General features: G+C 45.4%; 1 protein-coding gene across 1 annotated transcript; it reads right to left on the bottom strand.

Moving 5' to 3' along the window:
- Positions 1–1,718: 1,718 nt before the first annotated feature.
- LOC308469759 (zinc finger protein RFP-like) lies at positions 1,719–20,712 on the bottom strand. The gene is made up of 8 exons (XM_080992676.1): positions 20,060–20,712; positions 18,118–18,213; positions 17,478–17,708; positions 15,148–15,170; positions 14,542–14,660; positions 5,319–5,351; positions 4,354–4,383; positions 1,719–2,406 (listed from the first exon to the last, which is right to left on the bottom strand). Exons 1-8 carry the CDS (start codon positions 20,492–20,494, stop codon positions 1,880–1,882), a joined length of 1,494 nt encoding a protein of 497 aa, XP_080848802.1. The 5' UTR covers positions 20,495–20,712; the 3' UTR covers positions 1,719–1,879.
- Between the last annotated feature and the right edge of the window lie 118 nt (positions 20,713–20,830).

Consider the following 20,830-nt stretch of genomic DNA (forward strand, 5'->3'; position numbering starts at 1 on the left):
ACTGCAGTCACACAATCAATCAGTAGCTGAACTGGGTTCCACACAGTCACAAAAACAAAACAAAAAAACCCGCAAAAACAAAAACGCAAAATAAATAGCAAAAACAGACAGACCTCAGTGTGGCACTCAAAACGGAAGCATAACATTCAAAACAGAGCATGTTCAGCTTCTGAAAAAAGTTCGCAAACCAGAACATTTACTTCCAGGTTTGCAGTGTTTGAGTTCAAAGTTGTTACCAAGGTGTTGAGAACCAAGGTACCACTGTACACTCTTGGCAAAAGTGAGAGAGCTGCAAGTTGCCTTCTCTGTGGCTCAAGGAGGGGGAAGACATTGGTGTCTCCTTCCCATTGCGGATAGGGGGCAGTGGGTAGGGCAGCTCATGACAGGTCTGGTCAGAGGAGGAACAGCAAACACATTTTGGTTTTGGCTCTGCCCTCCTTCCTTGCAAAGATACACACCACACTATGGTCACTGATCTTTGCACTGTGGCAAGACATTCTCCTTGGGAAAACACAGAAAATGCAGTCTTCAGGAACAGTTCATTCATCTCAGAAAGCCCAATGCAATGCAAGTTTACTCCAGAAAGCCCTGGAGATTTAACCATTGCCATTTTCTTGTGGCGCACGGTACTGGCATCCCCTCTTGCCTCTTCTGAGCCTTGTTTCACAGATGGTCGGGTTGCACTTGTTCCCCCGAGAAGCTGAATTATGTCAGCTGGGAGAACATTAGACTGAAGATCTCAAGGTCCCTGGTTCAGTCCTGGGCTTGGGCAAGACCCGCGTGTCAAGATCCTTTTGCCAAGTTGCCTCTCCTTGGCTGGTGATGCCAAAAAGGACATTTCCCTTGCTGCAAAGACCCCTAGACCCATGAAGTCCCAGCAAAAAAAGGAACCCACTATAAGCTGGCATTGGATGCTTTGAACTGCACCTGACAGATTTCCACTATCCCAGTGGAATTATCGAAGGGCATCATGTTTCTGGCACTGACCCTCTGAGCTTCAGGAACAGAAAATAGTTGCGAGAATTAAAATGATAGGTATTAGCAGCCTGGGAGAAAAAATAAACCCACCTGATGCTGAAAATACCCTATTTGGTGGATCATAATGTATTTGGGGTGGGGCTGAGGAACACAAAGTCCCATGAGAAATATATAGGGCAGTCACAGCCTTCCGGAAACTGGACTGCAGCTCTCATCAACCCTGACCCCTGGCCATGCTGGATGGGGCAGATGGGAGTTGGAGTCCGGCATCATCCAGAGGACGCCATGTTTGCTACCCCAACAGACAGAGCCCGACTTGTTAAATAAGGAATGTTAATGCAGCAACCCTAAACACATTTAACTGGGCAAAAGCCCCACTGAATTAAACAAGTAAGTGTCAAGACAGAAAAGCTGTATTTGCAGAGGGGGGTTTGAAGTTTGTGGCCGATTCAAGTTATTTGCATTTTCTTCCTGTCTGAGTTCTCCAGAGCAAGGAGCTTTCCTGCCTGACGTGGGTGAAGGGGTTGATTTCTAGAAATCTATTAATTCAATAATGTGCACATTTAAATAGCTGCGGAAGGTCTTGTGAGGAGAGGAAGGTGGAGAAACGAAACCAGGATTGAAGGTAATGGGGGCTGAACCTTTTTGAAGAAAAGATTTTTATTCAGACTGGTCAAGTGTTACTGTTTCCTTAAGAACTCACCTGCAGAATAAATTCTGGAAAGGGAAAACACAACAAGCAACAACAATTTATTGACTATTTTGTTATTTCTGCTTATTTCGACTGGAATGAATCCTTCCCAAAGTGCCCTTGAGAGGCAAATACTGTTGTTGTTTTAATCTGAGTCATTCTGGTCCAGAGAGAAACTCTTGCTGGGCCTATGAGGCGGATTCCATCCCCTCAGGAGATCCTGAAGTGGGTTTTATCTCCTGACAGGTGAAAGAAAGGAAGGATGGTATCTCCAGAGAATAAGGCTCCTGAGAACGTGTAGAGTTCGGTTCCTGAGTCAGCATCAGAAAAAGACACCTCCTCCCCTTCATAGTCCAGAGTCACTCGGATCCTCTTGGGCTCCCAAAACAGGGACAGAGGAAGGTAATCAGGGGGGTCAAACGCCATGTACTCACCTCCCGACTTCCCCACAGCCCAGATCCCTCCCTCAGAACTTAAGGCAAAGTCACCCTTCCTCTCTGCAGACTTCCTAGTGACCCCCACAGTCCAATAGACCCACTTTCCCTCACTTTCCACAGTGACTTCCCAGAAATGGCAGCCTGCTGTGAATCCTTCATGTCCCAACACAGAAGTACGGTTGTTGAATCTCTCAGGATTATCGGGCAGGTCTTGCTCTTTGTCTCCATATCTCACGCTTTTCCGATCCTCGGACAGGATGAGCCTGGGATGGGCTGTGTCTGGATCCAGAGTGACATTTGCTGTTGTGGGGGGAGGATGAGGGAAAGAGAAGAGAGGCAGAATCAGCCCAGAGTCACAGACAGACATCCTGATCCGAAAAACACCCCAGGAACCAGATTCCCTCTAAAAAATGGGAGTTCTTTGCCTCACATCTAAGATTAGGAGTCTTCCAGAATAAATACATTCCTTTTGGATTTTGAATCAGTTTTGTTCCTCTTTTTATAGTCAATGTATTTATATTGTTCCCCTCCTTTCAATCTATGTATCTTCAAAGAAGCAAAATCACCCAGGAAACATTATCCTATGCCAGGCTTCCTCAGCCTTGGCCCTCCAGATGTTTTTGGCCTACAACTCCCATGATCCTTAGCTAGTAGGACCAGTGGTCAGGGATGATGGGAATTGTAGCCTCAAAACATCTGGAGGGCCAAGGCTGAGGAAGCCTGTCCTATGCCCTTTTAAAATGTTTTTTTTGGGGGGAGGCTATTGGGTTGTATTATTATTATTATTATTATTATTATTATTATTATTATGTATTTTGTGGTTTTATATCTTTATTTTATTCTGTGAACCGCCCTGAGACCCTTGGGTGTAGGGCAGTATATACATTCAATAAATAGTAAGAATAAAAATATTCAGCTCTTCTATGTTAGTGAAGGGGATAGTGGCCAGTAGACGGAAATTGCCCTCCTTTGACACTCTCTGGGTGAATTAGCCATTTGGAGCTCCCATGGGGTGTTGAATGAGGGCACCCCAGTTCAGATCAGCAGAGGACAGCTATCGACCCCTTAATAACCTCATTTATAGTTGGGAAGAGCGTCAGTGCAGACTGATCGGCCAATTTTAGCTCAGCTGGAGGTAAGACTAATGCTCCTTCAGGGGTAACATTTCATTGAGGAAAACAAAGTTGGGCAACCTAGCAGATACCCTTGAATTGCAAAACTTTTCGTAGAAGCGTTGTACCACTAACATGCAAATTTGCCTTCCTAGTGCATGCTAAAAGCACTTTAAATAATGTATTGTCGTTTGCAGTTTTCATTGTAAAACTGGTTCATTGTCCTGAAAACACACCTGCTTTTGTATATTTAAATCAGGACATTGGGGAAAAGTTGGCTACGGTGGGATACCTATTGAACTAGAGCTAATACCATCCCACTCACAATCCCCACGGCTGGAATGTTTTTTTCTTTAAAAAAATATGAGGCAAAAAAATGAAAGAGAGCACTGTCCCTCCACAGTGAAGCATCTCTTCCCAAAGTTGCTCTGGAAGCAGAAGGATGCTTAGGGTGGGCTGTTTCTTTCTGGCCCCTTCCCACTAAGACCAACTCCTCCTCCCTGACCTGACCTTGCTGAGCCATTTCAGACCACAGATTTCTCCCTCCCAAATCAGCCATTAGCATCTGTCTTCTTGGAACTGCTTTTTAAGCTTCCAGAAGATGAAGCCCCTCTTGGTCTCTTAACAAGGCCGGGGGTGCGGACAGTGCTGGGTCTGGTCAGCAAAACAGATCTCCCTGTGGGCTAAATTTACTAGGTGGGGGCTATTGACAAGGCTGCCTCCGATTCTCAGGTGATGGAAGCCAGAAACTGGAGAGAGCCACTGCCTTCCTGTCCTGCTTAGGGGCTTCCTGGTGGCATCGGTTTGGCTCCTGCTGGAAAGAGGATTTTGGATGAGATGGACTCTTGGTCTGACACAGCTGTGAAGTGCTTTGGTCACATAAAGCAAACAAACTATCTCTAGGCAGGAAGAGAACTTAGTCATATACATCTGGGCAGTTTCTTTGGAGGGGAAGCCCTCTCTCCATCCTGTCTACACCTTCAATCCCAGCCTCTCTGCCTTTCTTGTACATAGGGAAAACCCAAACAGCAGGGCCAGAGTCAAACTATGAATGGTTCTTAACTCTGCAGCACAGACCCCATGAAAGACCAGCCCTGAACCCTTCTGTGAATTTAGGCCTCCATGTGAAACTTACCTCTCTGAAGATTTCTGAGTAATGGATCATCTGAGGAAGCAAAAAGATATGATGTTTAATCTTGTTACGAAAGGATTACATCATATCCTAGCACCTGTTGTTTCCTTATTTCAAGCAGAAGATTAAATCAGAGAACAAATAACTGCAAACAAGAAAAACGGTATGACTAAGAAATTAAAGACACTAACTTGATGAGCTAGATGACCCTTGGAAACCTTTAAAACTCTAATATTCTATGCTTCTATGTGAAAACCAGAAATGGTACTTCATACTAGAAAATCGCAAAATAAAATCAATTTGAATTCATGAATGAAATAGAGATCTATACTGGAAGACTGGAAGGCCAGAAGTGCCATTTCCATCTTTTAAAAAGATCCAAAAGAAAGCTGAAGGAAGGTTAAGATCTGACCCAAGTATAAACAGGTGGGAAATAGCTACTGAAGCTGGCATTTTCAAGCATGATGACAAACCAAATTCCACAAGAAGAACTGGCAGTGCTTAAAAATGTAATTCCAAGGGTCTTATGCAATGGGAAGCCCTCCTTCATAGAATGGGGTCGATCTCATAAGAAGTGTGAGTCCTTTAAGACTCTTGAAAGGTATTGTAAGTCTCTGAAGTCCCCCCCCCCCCATCAAGTGATATGTAAATTTTATGAAATAGATAAAAATAAAAGTAAAAAATCTAGTGGAAAACCAGTGAAATGACAGGCAGGAATGGGACTCTTCCATTATAGTCCCAGACTGGTGTGCCGGTTCTTCACAGGGAACAGCTCTGCCCCCAATCCAAGCCTTCAACCTCCCTCCCAGTTCATTCATGAGACATAAAAAGAACCCAAACGCCAGTAGAGGACTGTTACCCAGAGTTACGCCATTGGGGGTCCCAAAGTCTGCAGAACAGACGGTTCAACAGCCATAAAATATCAGTCCCCATCCCTCCTGTGAAACTGTTCTCCCCATGAAATTTACCTTCCTGAAGCTGTTCTTTGAGCAACAGAGCATCTGAGGAAGCAAAAAGATATAGTGTAAGGGCAACACTCTTCCACCTGAAATAAATCTCCATACAAAAGTAACGCTTCATAACGTAGCATCTTCAAATTCAAGAAAAAGATAAAGAAGTAGAAAAAATAATTATAAACAAGAAAATCATAGGAAGAATCTATGAAAACCACGAAAGCTTTAAAACTCCATAATCGTAAAGCAAGCTTACAAATATCAGAATAAAAATATTCAGCATAAATCCTGATATTCTCTGAGTTTTGTCACTATAATTGGTGTCTAGTAGAGGGTTGGAGAGGAGGCAGCACAATAGGAATCCTGTAAAAGGATGCAGAGGGGAGATGGAGGCAGCCTTAACATCTTCCCCAAGTAAAGTGGTGAGGAAAATTATTAAAACTAAAATTGTGAAACATAAGGAGAAGCAAAGGCCAATGAGGAAGGATTGGCAGAGATCTCAGGCAAAAGGAAACCCTTCCTCACAAACCTTCTACAAATCTTTAAGGTTGCTGACTTCCGGGTTGGTGCCTCCGGCAATGGCGGAATTCCTCTGATCGGGAGGAATTTGCCCTGTGGGAATTTGGGTCTGTACCGCCACGGCGAAGGCGGAGACCCGTAAAAATCACAGGCGGGAGAAGCCTGTGAACGTGGGATTCGGCGGGCACCTTTTGCGCCTCCCCTACTCGTGGGGAAACCCGGTTTCGGGGATCCGGAGCAATGTGGGGTGAGTGGCGCGGTGCTTCGAATCGTCTGCTTCTTCCACGGAGCGAAGCCGCATAGCTGTTGTCGGAGAGCACTGACTTTTTCCTGTGGACAATTTGATTCTAAAGTAATTACCCGTGAGTAGAACTGAATCGGAAAGAATTGGATCTTTAAACGTTTAATCTGGCATCGAAACGGGGAGGTTCAATACAGGAAGTCCGCCTCCCTCTTTTGTAGATTAACTGAAGCAAGGAGACTGCAAGCTAAAGTCTTGGAAAGCCTTCTGTAAAGGACTAAAGTTCCATCGGTAAAGTACTAATCCCCCCTTTTTTGGAGGCAGGGGAAGAGGGGGGGGAAGTGGTGGACTGAATATGCCTGCAGGAGAGAGTTAAGAGAGTTAAAATACCGCCGCTCTGATCCTGGAAACAGGCTGCTAGCAGGGATCGAGGGAGGAGCCAACATGGCGCCGAGGTAAGACGCGCTTACCGGTGCTCTTCGGACTTCTTTTAATCTTCTTTTAATCTTTTATACTTTTATCTCAACTGACTCAGTCAGTTTTTGAAGTATTTTATAATTGCTGCAGCCGCATATTATGGAAACTCTTTGAGAGATTTGGCCCTGCTCCAGACTGCTGCAAGCTGCTCTTTGTTTCTCTTGTATCAGCGGGCTGGCTTTAGCTGCTAAAGGAGTTGAGAACGCCATTATCTTAATTGCGTGTCAAGTGTTATGTTATTTTAAGAATCGTATAATCTCTGGCCTGAGGAAAGCATGGGTCAGAAAAAACGCTTGAGAGACTTTGACGAGCCCCTATCATCCCCTAAACCAAAACTATCAAGGTTGGTGCCACACCGGAATGGAGGAGGGAGTGACCATGCCGAGCAATGCTTTGCAGTGGAAACCCAAAATCGCTTCCAACCTCTAATTGATTTAGAAGCTACTCCGATTCCGATGACTCAAAATGTTTCAAATGTAAAGCCTGTAAAGGAGAATACGAAAGAAAAACTCTCATCGCAGGAAGATGGTTTGGCATCTGTTATGGGGGAGTTCCCCAGTTGTGAGCAGTTACACTTAGTAATTAAGACCCTTCACTGTATTTTTAAAAGGCTGGATGAGGTATCTTCACAATTATCTAATATCCTGCTGAAAATCGGAAAACTTGAATCAACAACACAATCTTCAGTTTGTGAGGTCAAAAACTTATTGCCTCACCCCCATTCAGATAAAATACTGGAGACTAAAACTAAATATGTCTTAAATTCCCAATTGAACAATCAGATATTAACTCTGCAACCCAAGAAAAGTTGCCTTTCTGTCAGGTCGGAAATAGGAAGATGGTCAACGCTAGAAGGAGCTAAAGACTGCTTAAGCAAACTTTTAAAAATTAAGAAACATCAGATTGACCTATATGCTGTGATGCCCCTTCCCCGGCAGACCAACTTCTTGAAGGTGATACTTGCGTTCCACTCTGAAAAGATACCATCTATTATTGTTAGGAGGAAAACGCTTTTGTCCATGGCCGACATTGTAGCAACGAGGGTTTTTACAGACAGCAAGATCAAACCCCTTCTAAATAGGTGCCCTGGCGGTGAGGACATTAGGACAAGAGACTCTGCCTTACTTCAAAATACTGTCAGGCCCAACCGCGATGACTCTGCAGCGTGCCATCCGCGACCAAACTCGATACCCTCTCAAACTGCTATATATGAGGATGATAATCTGCAGACTGCCCTCGACGAAAGGGAACTTATTGATTCATTCAGAGCCCTCCCTCCGAAAGAACAGTCGGTGATGATGCAAAGATTTGACACGCTTAAATCTCAGCTTTTGCAAGTCCAACATAGAGGGGAAGATACTAACGATGTCTCAAATAATCCCACTTGGGCCCACCGGACAGAAGTGGTTGACCTTCTTCAGCTCAGCCCCACTCTGAATTCAAAAACCATCCGACAAGACTCAAATCTTCAAGTTGCTTCTGCAGCGTGCGCTACATCACGAGACGACCAGGCTCTGACATCCTCACTGAACCTTCATCTATATTCATCAACTAACATACCTAAGGACGAAATTCTGATTTCCCTGCTTGACTCAAATCCCTCTTTAACTCACTCATCTATGCCAGAGCTAGAATCTTCTCCAGTTTCATCCAGATATAGAAGTAGTCCACAAGTGATGCCCCTGAGAGAGTCTTCCGCAATTTCCACCCCCGTGATGCCCCCTCAATTACCTCCTTCAAAGGAAACTGCGAATGTTACACCTCGGGACCCGCCGTCAGAAACGATTGAAGACCCAATGGGACGCATCAATAAAATAATCCGAATGTCGGATGATAAATCTGCGAGAGGGTTTACCCCGACGGACTCAATTTCCCCCTACCTGGGTATTTCTCTGTCAAGTTGTACCAAGAATTTCGAAATGAAGAGACTTCCTGTTCAGAGATCTACTTTCAGTGGATCATCCACGGTGTGCCAACAGTCGAACCAAATTGTTAAAAACTTTAATTTGCAGGGCGCCTCACAGTTACCATCTTCCCAAAGTAAAATAACTGACTTTTTTGTTACATCTTCTGTCTTTAACAGAGAGCCTGCCCCCCCTCCGTTTTGACTGTTAAAAGAACAACATAGAAGTCCCCAGCTAGCAGTCCTAAGTTGGAACATTGCTGGCTGGAAAAGGAAAAGATTAGATCCCGAATTTCTGTCCTATATAAACTCTTTCCAGATAATCCTTTTGCAAGAAACATGGGAAGAAGATAAAATAGATATAAATGGCTTTGAACTGATATCACTTCCAGCTATCCCCTCCCAGAAAGGTGGCCGGTCCAGAGGCGGTCTTGCAATCGCCATATCGCTTAAAATGAGAGCTAAACTCTCGCTAGTTCATACCTTTCCTCCTTTTGCTTTTACTGGTCTGATTTCAAGTGAAAAATTCTCACTATTAATCACCAATGTTTATCTTCCTCCAGGTGGTCTGATATCAGACCTTCATTATAGATGGGATTCTCTGGAAGATCATTTATTGGCATGCTATGTTAAGTACCCTAATATTCCATCGATAATGGGTGGTGACTTCAATGCACGTACAGCTGCCAACTGGAATGGGATAATTAAGGCCAAGTGGTGGGTATCTCCCCCCTACCCAAAATCTGATTTAATCTCTTTCACATCAAGAAGATCTAAGGACAACAGAGTGAATGAGGCGGGAGTCCTTCTTTATCAATTGGCCATTCGTATGAATTTGAACATTCTAAATGGCAACTGCCCTCCGGACGTGCCAGGTGAATTCACTCATTTGGGCACAACATCAAATAGTGTCCTAGATTATCTTCTAGTCTCAGAAGACCTATTTTCAAACTTCTTTTATCTCAAAGTAGATAATGTACAATCCAGTGATCACCTACCTCTAGCGGCCAAGCTAACGCTTGACTGGCACCCGGTTAGCGGAACACACCCAATTCATGTAGGTTTAAATGCCACAGCTCAAGTAAGAGGCATTAAATGGTCCATGAAACAGGCCCAAAAATATGCAGAATTCTTCCAGAGGAATAGCTCCGAATCCCTTATTGTTTCATTGGCGGAGCTGTCTGAACCAAATAGGATACTGGAGTGGTTCTTCCACTTCTCTGCAGATTTAACTAGCTTCTTTACGATGCCGGCTCACCTGGCTAACCGAGATCAACCCAGGTTCGGTGCACCTTGGTTTGATGCCAAATGTAAGCAAGCTAGACTCTCTCTCTGTTGTATCTACAACAGATATAAAGCCTCTGGAGCTGAAACTCTCCCCCCAGAGTACTTGCAGGCCAAAATTGCTTACAAACAGGCACAGAAGTCAGCCAAGCACGAGTGGCAGCTAAGACGTTGGCAAGCGCTGATTGCTGCCTCTAAGCTTCGCAGCTCTCGCGGTTTTTGGAATTTAATCAACAAAAGATCGAGGAAATACCCATTGACGGTTATCCCAGCCCCGACATGGGAACAATTTCTAAGAAAATATTTCTCCCAGACAGACATCTCTAACATCCAATCTGATACTCTCTCAAGTCACTTGCCCATATGGCCAGATACTGACCCGGAGGAAATAGTAGATTTAATTGCTAAACTGAAAACTGATAAAGCCCCAGGGCCCGATCTGATCCCGGCGGAAGCTATTAAACAACACCCAATATGGTGGGCTAAAATTCTTGCAAAAATCTTTGATGCAATCAATGCCACGGGCCAGATACCTACATCATGGAAGGAGTCCATCATAATTCCTATATATAAAAAAGGACCACCAGAGGACCCAGGAAACTATCGTAATATCAGTTTATTATCAATCATCGGAAAAATCTACACTCGCTTCTTGCTAACCAGACTAACCCAATGGGCCGAAGATTCCAATCTGATAGGCCATGAACAGGTCGGGTTTAGACCAAATCGCGCTTCTATTGACCATGCTATAATTCTATATCATTTGGCGCGGAAGTATTCTTCCCCTACTCATGGTCTTCTATGTGCCGCTTTTATAGACCTGAAGGCAGCTTTTGACAGTATCTCTAGAGAGCTGTTATGGGAAAAACTGGCAAAGTGGGGCATAGAAAAAAGGCTGTTGTGGCTATTGATTAAATTACATGAAGGGACGGCCGCTAGGGTGAGGTTAACACCTGAGGGCGATCTCACAAACTCAGTTCCAATAAACAAGGGGGTACGACAAGGGTGTATCCTTGCCCCCTATCTTTTTAACCTTTATATTAGTGACATGAGGACGCCCCTAGCTGAGGCCCAAACCTCCATTCATGCACCCAGGCTTGCAGACTATCGCTGCCCCTTATTATTGTACGCTGACGATGCGGTGATCCTCTCTTATTCTCGAATCGGTTTGAGGAGGGCCCTTAAGATTTTTGCATCATATTGCCAAACAAATTTACTTACTATTAACCATTCCAAATCTAAAGTCCTAATTTTTTCCAGGAGTCGTAAACTGTATAGATGGGAACTTGAGGGGAAGCCAATTGAACAAGTTTACAAATTTCAATATCTAGGAATTTACTTCCAGTATAATATGGGATGGAAAGCGCATATCACATATTTACAAAACAAGGTGAAAGCCCTTATCTACGCTCTACTACGCTTCTTCTTTACTGAGGGGGCTATGCATGTTCCATCCGCCTTAAAAGTTTATAGTGCAAAAGTGGTTGCAACTATGGCCTATGCGGTCCCTTTATGGGGCGCCTTTGTAAACCTCTTGCCTCTGGTGACATTGCAAAATCTTTTTCTAAGACGCCTTTTGAAACTACCCTCCTGTGTAAGCAACTCTGCCATTCGCTTAGAACTTAAGACCCCCTCCCTTGAGATTCTGATGTGGAGACATGCCTTTAATTATTGGCTGTCCCTTTGGCATAAATTGCCAAACTACCATCTTATTCAGTGCCTTTGGAGAGATGAATTCACCAGCCCATGGGCAACAAAAATCCATTCCAAACTGTTGTCTTATGGAATCTCTCCTTCCGATATACTTAATTTAGATCTAATTACAGCTAAAAAGGTCATCAAACAAAGACTGGAGGAGGTAGATTTACAACAAAATCTTACCACAGGTGGAGGTACATGTTCCCCGATATATCAGGGCATTACATCTATGTCCCAGATACCTCGATATCTGTCTACTTTATCGGCTGCGTCGCATAGATTCGCATTTGTTAGAGCCAGATTTAATGTGTTCCCCTCAAATGTGCTGAGCAATAGATTTTCTAATGGTAAAATCTCTGTTTTGTGCGCATGTGACAACAAATCGATAGAATCCCTTTATCATATCTTGTTTAATTGCCCCTTATACAATGTTCCCCGATCAAGGATCCTGAGTTCAATCATTCTGGAAATTGCTGCTAAACCACCTGAATTACATCTAGCTTATCTACTCCAGGACATTGACTCTTATAGAACTTTACAGGTTGCTAGATTCCTGATCTCAGTTCTGTCATATAAAAGACTTCATGGAAAGCTGCATGACTATTAAAAATTCAGTAAACTCTATGCACCATCTTTATCTTCAAGGCCATAACACGGTACATTTAGAGATTATGCGTTGAAATATTTTAGTTGATATTTTAGATTGTAAAATGCTATTGATTTTATCTATTGATTTTTATCTATTGATTTGTTTTACCTTGTGGGCTTATAGCCGAATAAAGTATTATCTATCTATCTAGGCTGCTAGCAGGATTGATGTTTTTTGGAACGTCCATTGACAGCGTTTAGAACGTTTACTGACAGGTAGCTAATCAAGAGAATACATTGTTTCTACTGTCTCCGGTTGTTTTTAGAAAAGGAGGAAAGTAACTGAAAATTGAAACTAACTTTGAATTATTGAAACTGTGTTTAAAAGAGGACATACTGACCGATACAAATACAAACTGTTTTCTCCTAGTGGAAGCTTTTGAAATTGGTAACTTTGTAGGAGCTGGGCTAGGGGAATTTCCAGCTGCAAGATAAAAAAGTGTGAGACTTTGGAATTGACCTTGAATTTCTTAAGTGTTATGGCAAACGGAAAGGAAAAAACAGACGGGATGTCGACAGAGGGGGCCTTAGTGGCTGCATTATTGAAAATAAACGACTCGCTGGAACAACTCCACAAGAAAACAGATGCGATAAATGTGAAATTGGATGCTGCAAATACTGAAATTGATTTAAGTGTAGAAAGTTTAAATAACTTGGGGCAAAAGGTGAATATCAATTCAGAAACCACCCAGAAACTGACACAGGAATCTACTCTGATACGGCAAACTGCAGATGAAGTCAGGCAAAAAACCCTTGCCGCTGAATCCAAAGTAATACAACTGGAGAGGAGAGTCCCATCCATACAAAGACAACTTGATGAACATCAGCTGACATTTGTTATGATTGAACTTAAAGAAGAACGGATGAATTTGAGGACCAGAGCCCTATCTGAATTGGAAAAGGAAACCTTGACAGAGTTTCAGGAGGTGACAGGACTAACATTGGTTTAGAAAGAGAGGTATTTGGGGGTTAGTATGACTGCCAAAAATGGGAATCTGATTAAGGATAACTGTGAAGGATGTTGGATTGAAGAGAAGGGGGATTTGGAAATATGGACAAATCAGAAGTTGTTACTGTTGGGCTGAGCTATTATGGGGGGGATGAGGGCTGTTGTGCTGCTGGGGATGTTGCTTTTGTTTCAAACATTGCAAGCTTTGGATGGGACGGAGGGTTTTAGGAGGTGGCAGAGGGATGCTCCTAGAGTTGTTTGGCAGGGCAGGAAGCCTCGAGTAAAACTTAAGATATTGATGGATGCCAAAGAAGGAGGTGGACCTGCCCTGCCAGACCTTTAAACTTCGTTGTGAACTATCTGCTTTTTGCTGGTTGAGAGAATGGTTGCTTTTTGAAAACACTCAAGTGTTGGACAATGGCAGATGAAGTTGATGGACTATATGGAATTGGCGGAAATGACTGGCAAGATCCGAGACCAGGGTGAAGAGTCGGTGGAAGAAGATTGGAAAAAGTTTAAAGACTATTTATAGAAATATTGTAAAATGAAGGAATTTTAGAAAAATGTTGGAATGAAATTACAAGGCTTTAGTTGAAATGTTATAAAGATTTAAGTATAAATAGATTAATAGAAAATTAAAGGAAAAGTATAGTAAGAATGTGTTAAGATAATTATAGAACAGAAAACAGAGTAAGATGGAAAGGAATTGCTGAAACAAATATTAGAAATGGAATACAAAAAGGGAGGGGTGAGGAAGTAGCTGGAAATAAGTGAGTGAAATATAAGATATTGAAAATGTTTGAGGTATTTTTAAATTGTTTTTGTTTGTTTTGTTAGTCCATGTAGCGTTTTTGTATTGTATTTGTATTGTTTTTTCTCTCTTTTCTTTTTTTGTTTGTAGTGTTGTGTTGAAAATGCTGAAAAACTAATAAATATCATTTTTTTAAAAAAATACAAATCTTTAAGGTTCTTCACAAGCATAATTGTGCCCTTTGGGGCTCATGTGCTCTTGCTTCCACTTCCACTGTGGGAAATCTCAGGAGATCTTGAAGGCCGAAGCCCTAGATATGGCAGCTGCAGGGCGACGTCTGAGGAGGAGACAGCTCAGGCCTTGGCTCCACGGCTGAGAAAGAAGCCTGAGCAGGAGGCATAGGGGGAACTGAGGGCTTCTCAATGTCCTTTGACTCCATTCAGAGCAGGAGAATCTCCAGAAGGACAACCCCAGATTGTGTAGATGGGGAACCAAAAGGAAAAAAGGAGGTTCCATATAACTGTAAACAGAGGCACACTGCAGGAAAAAACCCTGACTTTGCTCTATTTTTCAGGCTTTCTTTACAGGATCCAGAGTGATAATATACACGGGGGAAAGGAAATGATGGCTGGAGCACCAAGAAGGAAACTATCCTGGTGGTACCCTGTCTGCAGCAGGAATGAAATTCAACGCAACAAGAGCCTGGCATGTTCAGTTCTGAACTAATATAACGCCCAGTATAAAATCCTTGCAGGCAGTTTTCATTACCTTCAAATTGTTCCATGACATCCTCCACAAGGATATTTATATCACAAAATTCCGAGATCCTCTTCTTCAGCTCTGGAAAGAAAGCCAGTGGATTCTCTTGACTCTCCCTTTCCCCATACCTGGTGAAAAGAAAAACACTGTTAACCTGTTCAAATCCACAATTCCTAGTACATGAAAAAGATGGAATCGAGGAAGAGAATTGCAGAAAGCTCAGAGGGACAGGAAGGCACAGAGGGGAAAGATTATTCCTCGCTATAAACTCCACAGCCAGACATCACAGGGCCAGAACAGCACCCCAGGCCTCTGAGTCTCCCCACTGATGTCTATTCAAAGAACAAGAAATGAATTTAATGTGCAGGAGGCAGAGAAGAGCCTCCAGACCTGCGTGAGGTGATGGGGGGGGGGAGAGAAGGCATAACTCTGATTCTTGCAATGAGAATTGGGGGGCTACAAGTTCAGAAGAGGGGGCCCTGCTTTTACCTGTGAGATGCTGCAGGCAGTGAGTCCTCCAGTCTCCCCCCTGCAGCCCCTGGAGGGCCATGTCTGAGGTTCTGGCATCTCAGCTTCAAAGAGTGATGCTAATGGAAATGAGTCAGATCCACTTACCTCTCCAAGGTGCCTCTCATATCCTAGAGGGGAAAAGAGAAAGGAATTCACTGAACACCACAGGCCACACTAGGAAGACCCCCTCAGACCCTGGAGTGGAGGAACAGCCTGGCCCTTGGATGTCAGTCTGCCTGGCACATGACAAAATTTTGAGTAGAGATCAGCCAATTTTGCTTTCTCTCAGTTTTCATTTTTCCAATGTTAAGTTCTTAAGTTACCCAGTCTTAAGTTCTTGAGGACAGAAATTTTTTTCTTTCCTCCCGGAGGTGAGATAAATAGACATGATGACAAGGCCTTAGTTGAGTCAAGACAACATACCAGCGTGAAGGCGCTGCAAGATTTGTTACTTCATATGAGGACAGTGGTACCTCGGGTTAAGAACTTAATTGGTTCCGGAGGTCCGTTCTTAACCTGAAACTGTTCTTAACCTGAGGTACCACTTTAGCCAATGGGGCATCCTGCTGCTGGAGCACGATTTCTGTTCTCATCCTGAAGCAAAGTTCTTAAGCCGAGGTAATATTTCTGGGTTAGCGGAATCTGTAACCTGAAGCGTCTGTAACCCGAGGTACCACTGTAGTAGTGCTGGGTGGCCTTTGTGAGCATCTCTGTACTCTAGGCATCTCACATGAGTCCCTAAAACAATGGCGGTTGTCGCTTGTCTGCCTCTGGGTGAGAGAGGGTGGGGCGAGAGGAAAGGACAATCTCAATGCCTAAAACCTGGGGTGTCAAATAAAGAAACTGCGCTTAAAGCTAAAGCTCACTTCTCGTTTGCTCAATTTTATTTTTTCCTTTGATCCAAGGCAGCCAAAGCAGCCTCTGGGAAGCCCAACACAGGCCATGAAGGCAGCAGGGCCATGCTAGAAGGCATTAGGAGACCATTACCGTATTTTTCACTCCATAGGACGCACTTTTTCCCCTCCAAAAATGAAGGGGAAATGTGTGTGCGTCCTATGGAGCGAATGCAGGCTTTCGCTGAAGCCTGGAGAGCGAGAGGCATCGGTGCGCACCGACCCCTCTCGCTCTCCAGGCTTCAGGAAGCTATCCGCAAGCCTTGCAAGCCCGGTGGGAGTTCCCGCGGGCTCACAAGGCTTGCAGGCAGCAGCCTGCAGCCCCGGCGAGTGTCCGCAAGCCTTGCGCGCCCGGCAGGAGGTCCCGCCGAGCGCGCGAGGCTTGGGGCAGCAGCCTGTCGCCCGAAGCACGGGGAGCCCTCCGGAGGGCTCCCCATGCTTCGGGCGAGTGTCTGCAAGCCTTGCGCGCCCGGCAGGAGGTCCCGCCCAGCGCGCAAGGCTTGGGGCGGCAGCTTGTCGCCCGAAGCACGGGGAGCCCTCCCCGTGCTTCAGGCGAGTGTCTGCAAGCCTTGCGCGCCCGGCAGGAGGTCCCGCCCAGCGCGCAAGGCTTGGGGCTGCAGCTTGTCGCCCGAAGCACGGGGAGCCCTCCGGAGGGCTCCCCTTGCTTCGGGCGAGTGTCTGCAAGCCTTGCGCGCCCGGCAGGAGGTCCCGCCCAGCGCGCAAGGCTTGGGGCTGCAGCTTGTCGCCCGAAGCACGGGGAGCCCTCCGGAGGGCTCCCCGTGCTTCGGGCGAGTGTCTGCAAGCCTTGCGCGCCCGGCAGGAGGTCCCGCCCAGCGCGCAAGGCTTGGGGCTGCAGCTTGTCGCCCGAAGCACGGGGAGCCCTCCGGAGGGCTCCCCGTGCTTCGGGCGAGTGTCTGCAAGCCTTGCGCGCCCGGCAGGAGGTCCCGCCGAGCGCGCAAGGCTTGGGGCTGCAGCTTGTCGCCCGAAGCACGGGGAGCCCTCCGGAGGGCTCCCCGTGCTTCGGGCGAGTGTCTGCAAGCCTTGCGCGCCCGGCAGGAGGTCCCGCCGAGCGCGCAAGGCTTGGGGCGGCAGTCTGTCGCCCGAAGCACGGGGAGCCCTCCGGAGGGCTCCCCGTGCTTCGGGCGAGTGTCTGCAAGCCTCGCGCGCCCGGTGGGAGGTCCCGCCGAGCGCGCGAGGCTTGGGGCGGTAGCCTGCAGCCCGAAGCACGCGAGGCTTGGGGCGGCAGCCGCGGGGGGGGAATAATTTTTTTTATTCATTTCCCCCCCCAAAAAACGAGGTGCGTCCTATGGACCGGTGCGTCCTATAGAACGAAAAATACGGTATTTTCTGCAAAGAGCAGAAAACCACATCCAGTTCCATCCACCACAGAAGAATCTCTAGTCTGCATTCAGGTGAGAAAATCATCCCAGCTCTCCATATACTGAGCCCCATACTATTTGTATAGATGAATGAGGCACATAAAAGTTTGCCAGCACCCTTTTCCAGGCGTGAAGCCTTGTGCTGCTCCTGCCACCATCTTACCTGCAGGAGTTCATTCGCTGGCTTCTGGCGTTTCTCCTCCAACTCCTGGATGCTCCTTTCAAGAGAGGAGAGTTCGCTGGAGAATCGGGCCAGCTGCTCATCCCTTTCCCTTGCAATCTGCTCCTCTACGTCTTCTATCTCATTCAACAGGTGTTTTTCTTGTTCCTCCAGGAACTGGCGCAGTTGCCTGAGCTTCTCCACTGTCTTCTGCCTCTCCGTTTCTGTCAATTTCTGCAAGAAGCAGAAAGAAATAGGAAAAGAGGAGTCTGGAGTCTGGAATGTGTATTTACAACATCAGAAGGAGAGACGAGAGAATTCCACAGGGAGGCCATGTTTGATTTTTCATAGACATAAAACCAACCCCTAGCAGCTAAAGAAGGCCTCTTCTTCAGACATTAAAGTAAAAATTGGAGGGTGGCAGGAGGTTGAAGGGATGAACACACGCTCTCTACCCTCTCCACTGCCATTTCTATTGCCTTCCATTTTGTTTATGGCCACAGCATAAAGCAAGAGCCTTGTCATGATGTGGAAAAATGAGAAACAGGGAGAGGATGAAATGGGCAGATTTCCCATCCCTCCTCAGTCCTGACTTGATTCTTCAAGTAGTTGTTCCCTCCCTAATAATCACAGTGATACTTACAAGGAGGGCTTGGCTTTCCTTTTCCAGGTCCACTTGATAGGCCAGAATTTTCTCTCTCTCTTTCCTCAGGATCTGCAGGCGGCTGCTGATCAGTCCCTAAAGAGGAAAGAAAAAACTCAGGCTAGACAGGGAGAGATGGAGCGATAAATTGACTATTACCCTGACTTCTAGTATGCGGTGGCCCTGCTCTTAATAGTTTCTCTCCCTCTTCTGTTTCATTAATACTTTTAATTAAGCAGATTTAATATGCAACAGTTAATGCTTGTATTTTTTATGCTTTAATTAAATGATTATAGACAATCTGCAAAAGTTTAGAGAAAAACCATAAAAGATTTATTGAGGTGCGGACATTTTTAGCAGGCTTTGCCAATCTCGCTACCCTCCAGAAGTTTTGTTAAGGGAACTTTTTAATGTTCGATGTTTTAATTTGCTAATAATAATAATAATAATAATAATAATTTATATCCCGCCCTCCCCAGCCAAAGCCAGGCTCAGAGCGGCTAACAACAGTAAAATAATACAGCATTCTAAAATCAATTCATTATAAAATCAGTTCAAATCAAATTAATGGCAACCATTGGGCTAGAGTTCTCTGAGGATTACCAAAGGAGGGGGTCAGGCTGTGCCTTGGCCAAAGGCCTGGTGGAAGAGCTGTATCTTGCAGGCCCTGCGGAAAGATGTCAAGTCCTGCAGGGCCCTAGTCTCTTGTGACAGAGCGTTCCACCAGATCAGAGGCACAGCTGGCTCTGGTCAAGGCCAGCCTAACCTCCCTGTGGCCCAGGACCTCCAAGATGTTTTTGTCTGAAGACTGTTGGGAGTCACCCAGAGTGGCTGGGGAAATAAGAATAACAAATTATTACTATTTTGTTAATTTATATTAGCGTAAAATAAAAAATACAAACGATCAAAAATATTCAAAGTCACAAAACATAGTGGTTATATCTTCTGCATAAACAATAGACTATGTAGAAAAATGAAAGCTGCCAGGGCTGTCCCAATACATTTCATTGCCTGAGGGTAACCATTAAAAATAGTACCCCTCACCATGTTTCACTCATACAAAAAGCAAGTGCTGTATTTGCCTAGCTGGGATGTAGAGAGGCCTTTTTTGAGCCCTTTGAAGCCTGGGAGGTTTTGGCAGACAGAGATGCCGAGTGCCATCCACAAACGTGGCTACTTTATGGCTCCCCTCCAACTTCCCAGGGTGTCTGAGTGAGGGGAACTGTGTTGTCCCTCTCCCTGCAAAAAAACAATAATGGGGGAGGCTGGGTGACCAGACATCAAAAGTGTTCCACCTCGATGCAAACCTGTCACCTTCTGCCAGCTCCCCCCACCCCACAGGCCCCTAGTGGAGATGCAGCCCTGGGAGTTGGAAAGGACCCAAAGGTCATCTAGTCCTAGCCTGCAATGCAAGAAGCACAGGTAAGATTTGTAGATTTACCGCAGCATGCAATTTTTGGCTACTATGTGATGCAACCATCCTCATAGACAAGTCTTATCAGCATCATCATTGCTATCATTTTATTATCCCAAAGGGGTAGCAGTGTTGCACTAGTTTTAATGTTTAATAGGTTATTGTATTTTAGTGTTCTGTTGGAAGCCGCCCAGAGTGGCTGGGGAATAAATTATAAATTATTATTATCATTATTACTATTAGGCAGAAAACAACAATGAGAAAGTCCCAGGACTTCAAAAGCTTACTATAGGTGCTGCAATGTGTGTTGATAAAATTTCAAACCCTTAAAAGGAAGGGAATCAATTTATGTGTTTAAGGGTACTAGTCCATCCTTACTCAGGAGCAAGCTCCACTGAACAACCAGCAAGCAAATTGCATCCAGACAATTCATGTCATGCCTTGTTCAGACGTGTGAGCCACAGAAAACCACATAGAAGTATCCACAGCTATTTCCTCCCCCGCTCAAGATCCCGCGTGGTTTCCTACCTTGCACTCCTCGTAAGCCTCCTCCAGAGGAATCACCTTGTGATTTTCATGTGCCTTGGATTTGCCACACACCACACAGATGGGGGCTTCGTCCTCCTTGCAGAAGAGCTTCAGAGGCTTCCGGTGCTCCTTGCAGACTTTCCCTTTCCCTCCTTCCTCCTTTCCCTCTTGGAGGCTGAGCTTCTTGATTAATTCCACAAAGTTTACCAGCTGCCGGTTGGGGATGAGATTATTTCGCGGGACTGTTTTTCTGCATTGAGGGCAGGAAGCCTCTGCCTCCGATTCCCCCCAGCACTGAGCCAAGCAAGACCGGCAGAAGTTGTGCCCACACTCTGGGATGGTCACTGGATCCTTGAAGTAATCCCGGCAGATGGAGCAAGTGGCTTCATCACGGAGATCCTGGACGGGGCTTCCTGCCGCAGCAGCAGCAGCCATAGCTCCCTCGCGCCAATTTAAGAGTTAAAGGCCACTTCCTCCGATCTCACTTCCTGGGTTTTTCTGCAAATGACTCCGGAGTTTATTGCCCACGTGATTTATTCTCGCTCGTTTCCTCCTCGCTTTGCATTTCTTATGCAGTATATGCATGGCGGTGCATTGTCCTGAGAAGGCATTGTGTACGTACTTTTATAAATAAATGAAATAAAGGAAATCCTTGGCATCGTGCAGCAACAGCAGCCTCCGCTTCAAGAAAATCCACCTTCCGGAGGGCAGGGCTTTGTAGCAGCCCGAGATCCCTCCCCCACCTCCTGGATTGGACATCTTGATCCCCTG

This window comes from Podarcis pityusensis (genome assembly GCF_964106645.2).
Source record: "Podarcis pityusensis genome assembly, chromosome: 2".
Taxonomy (NCBI): Eukaryota; Metazoa; Chordata; class Lepidosauria; order Squamata; family Lacertidae; genus Podarcis; species Podarcis pityusensis.

Bases quoted from the DNA above. Each gene is read 5' to 3' on its own strand.
- LOC308469759 (XM_080992676.1), bottom strand. From the start codon at position 20,494: ATGGCTGCTGCTGCTGCGGCAGGAAGCCCCGTCCAGGATCTCCGTGAT. The intron at 17,709-18,117 runs GTAAGTATCACT...TGCTTCTTGCAG, and splicing joins AGGAAAGCCAAGCCCTCCTT to AAATTGACAGAAACGGAGAG. The intron at 5,352-14,541 runs GTAATGAAAACT...TTGCTTCCTCAG, and splicing joins TGTCATGGAACAATTTGAAG to ATGCTCTGTTGCTCAAAGAA.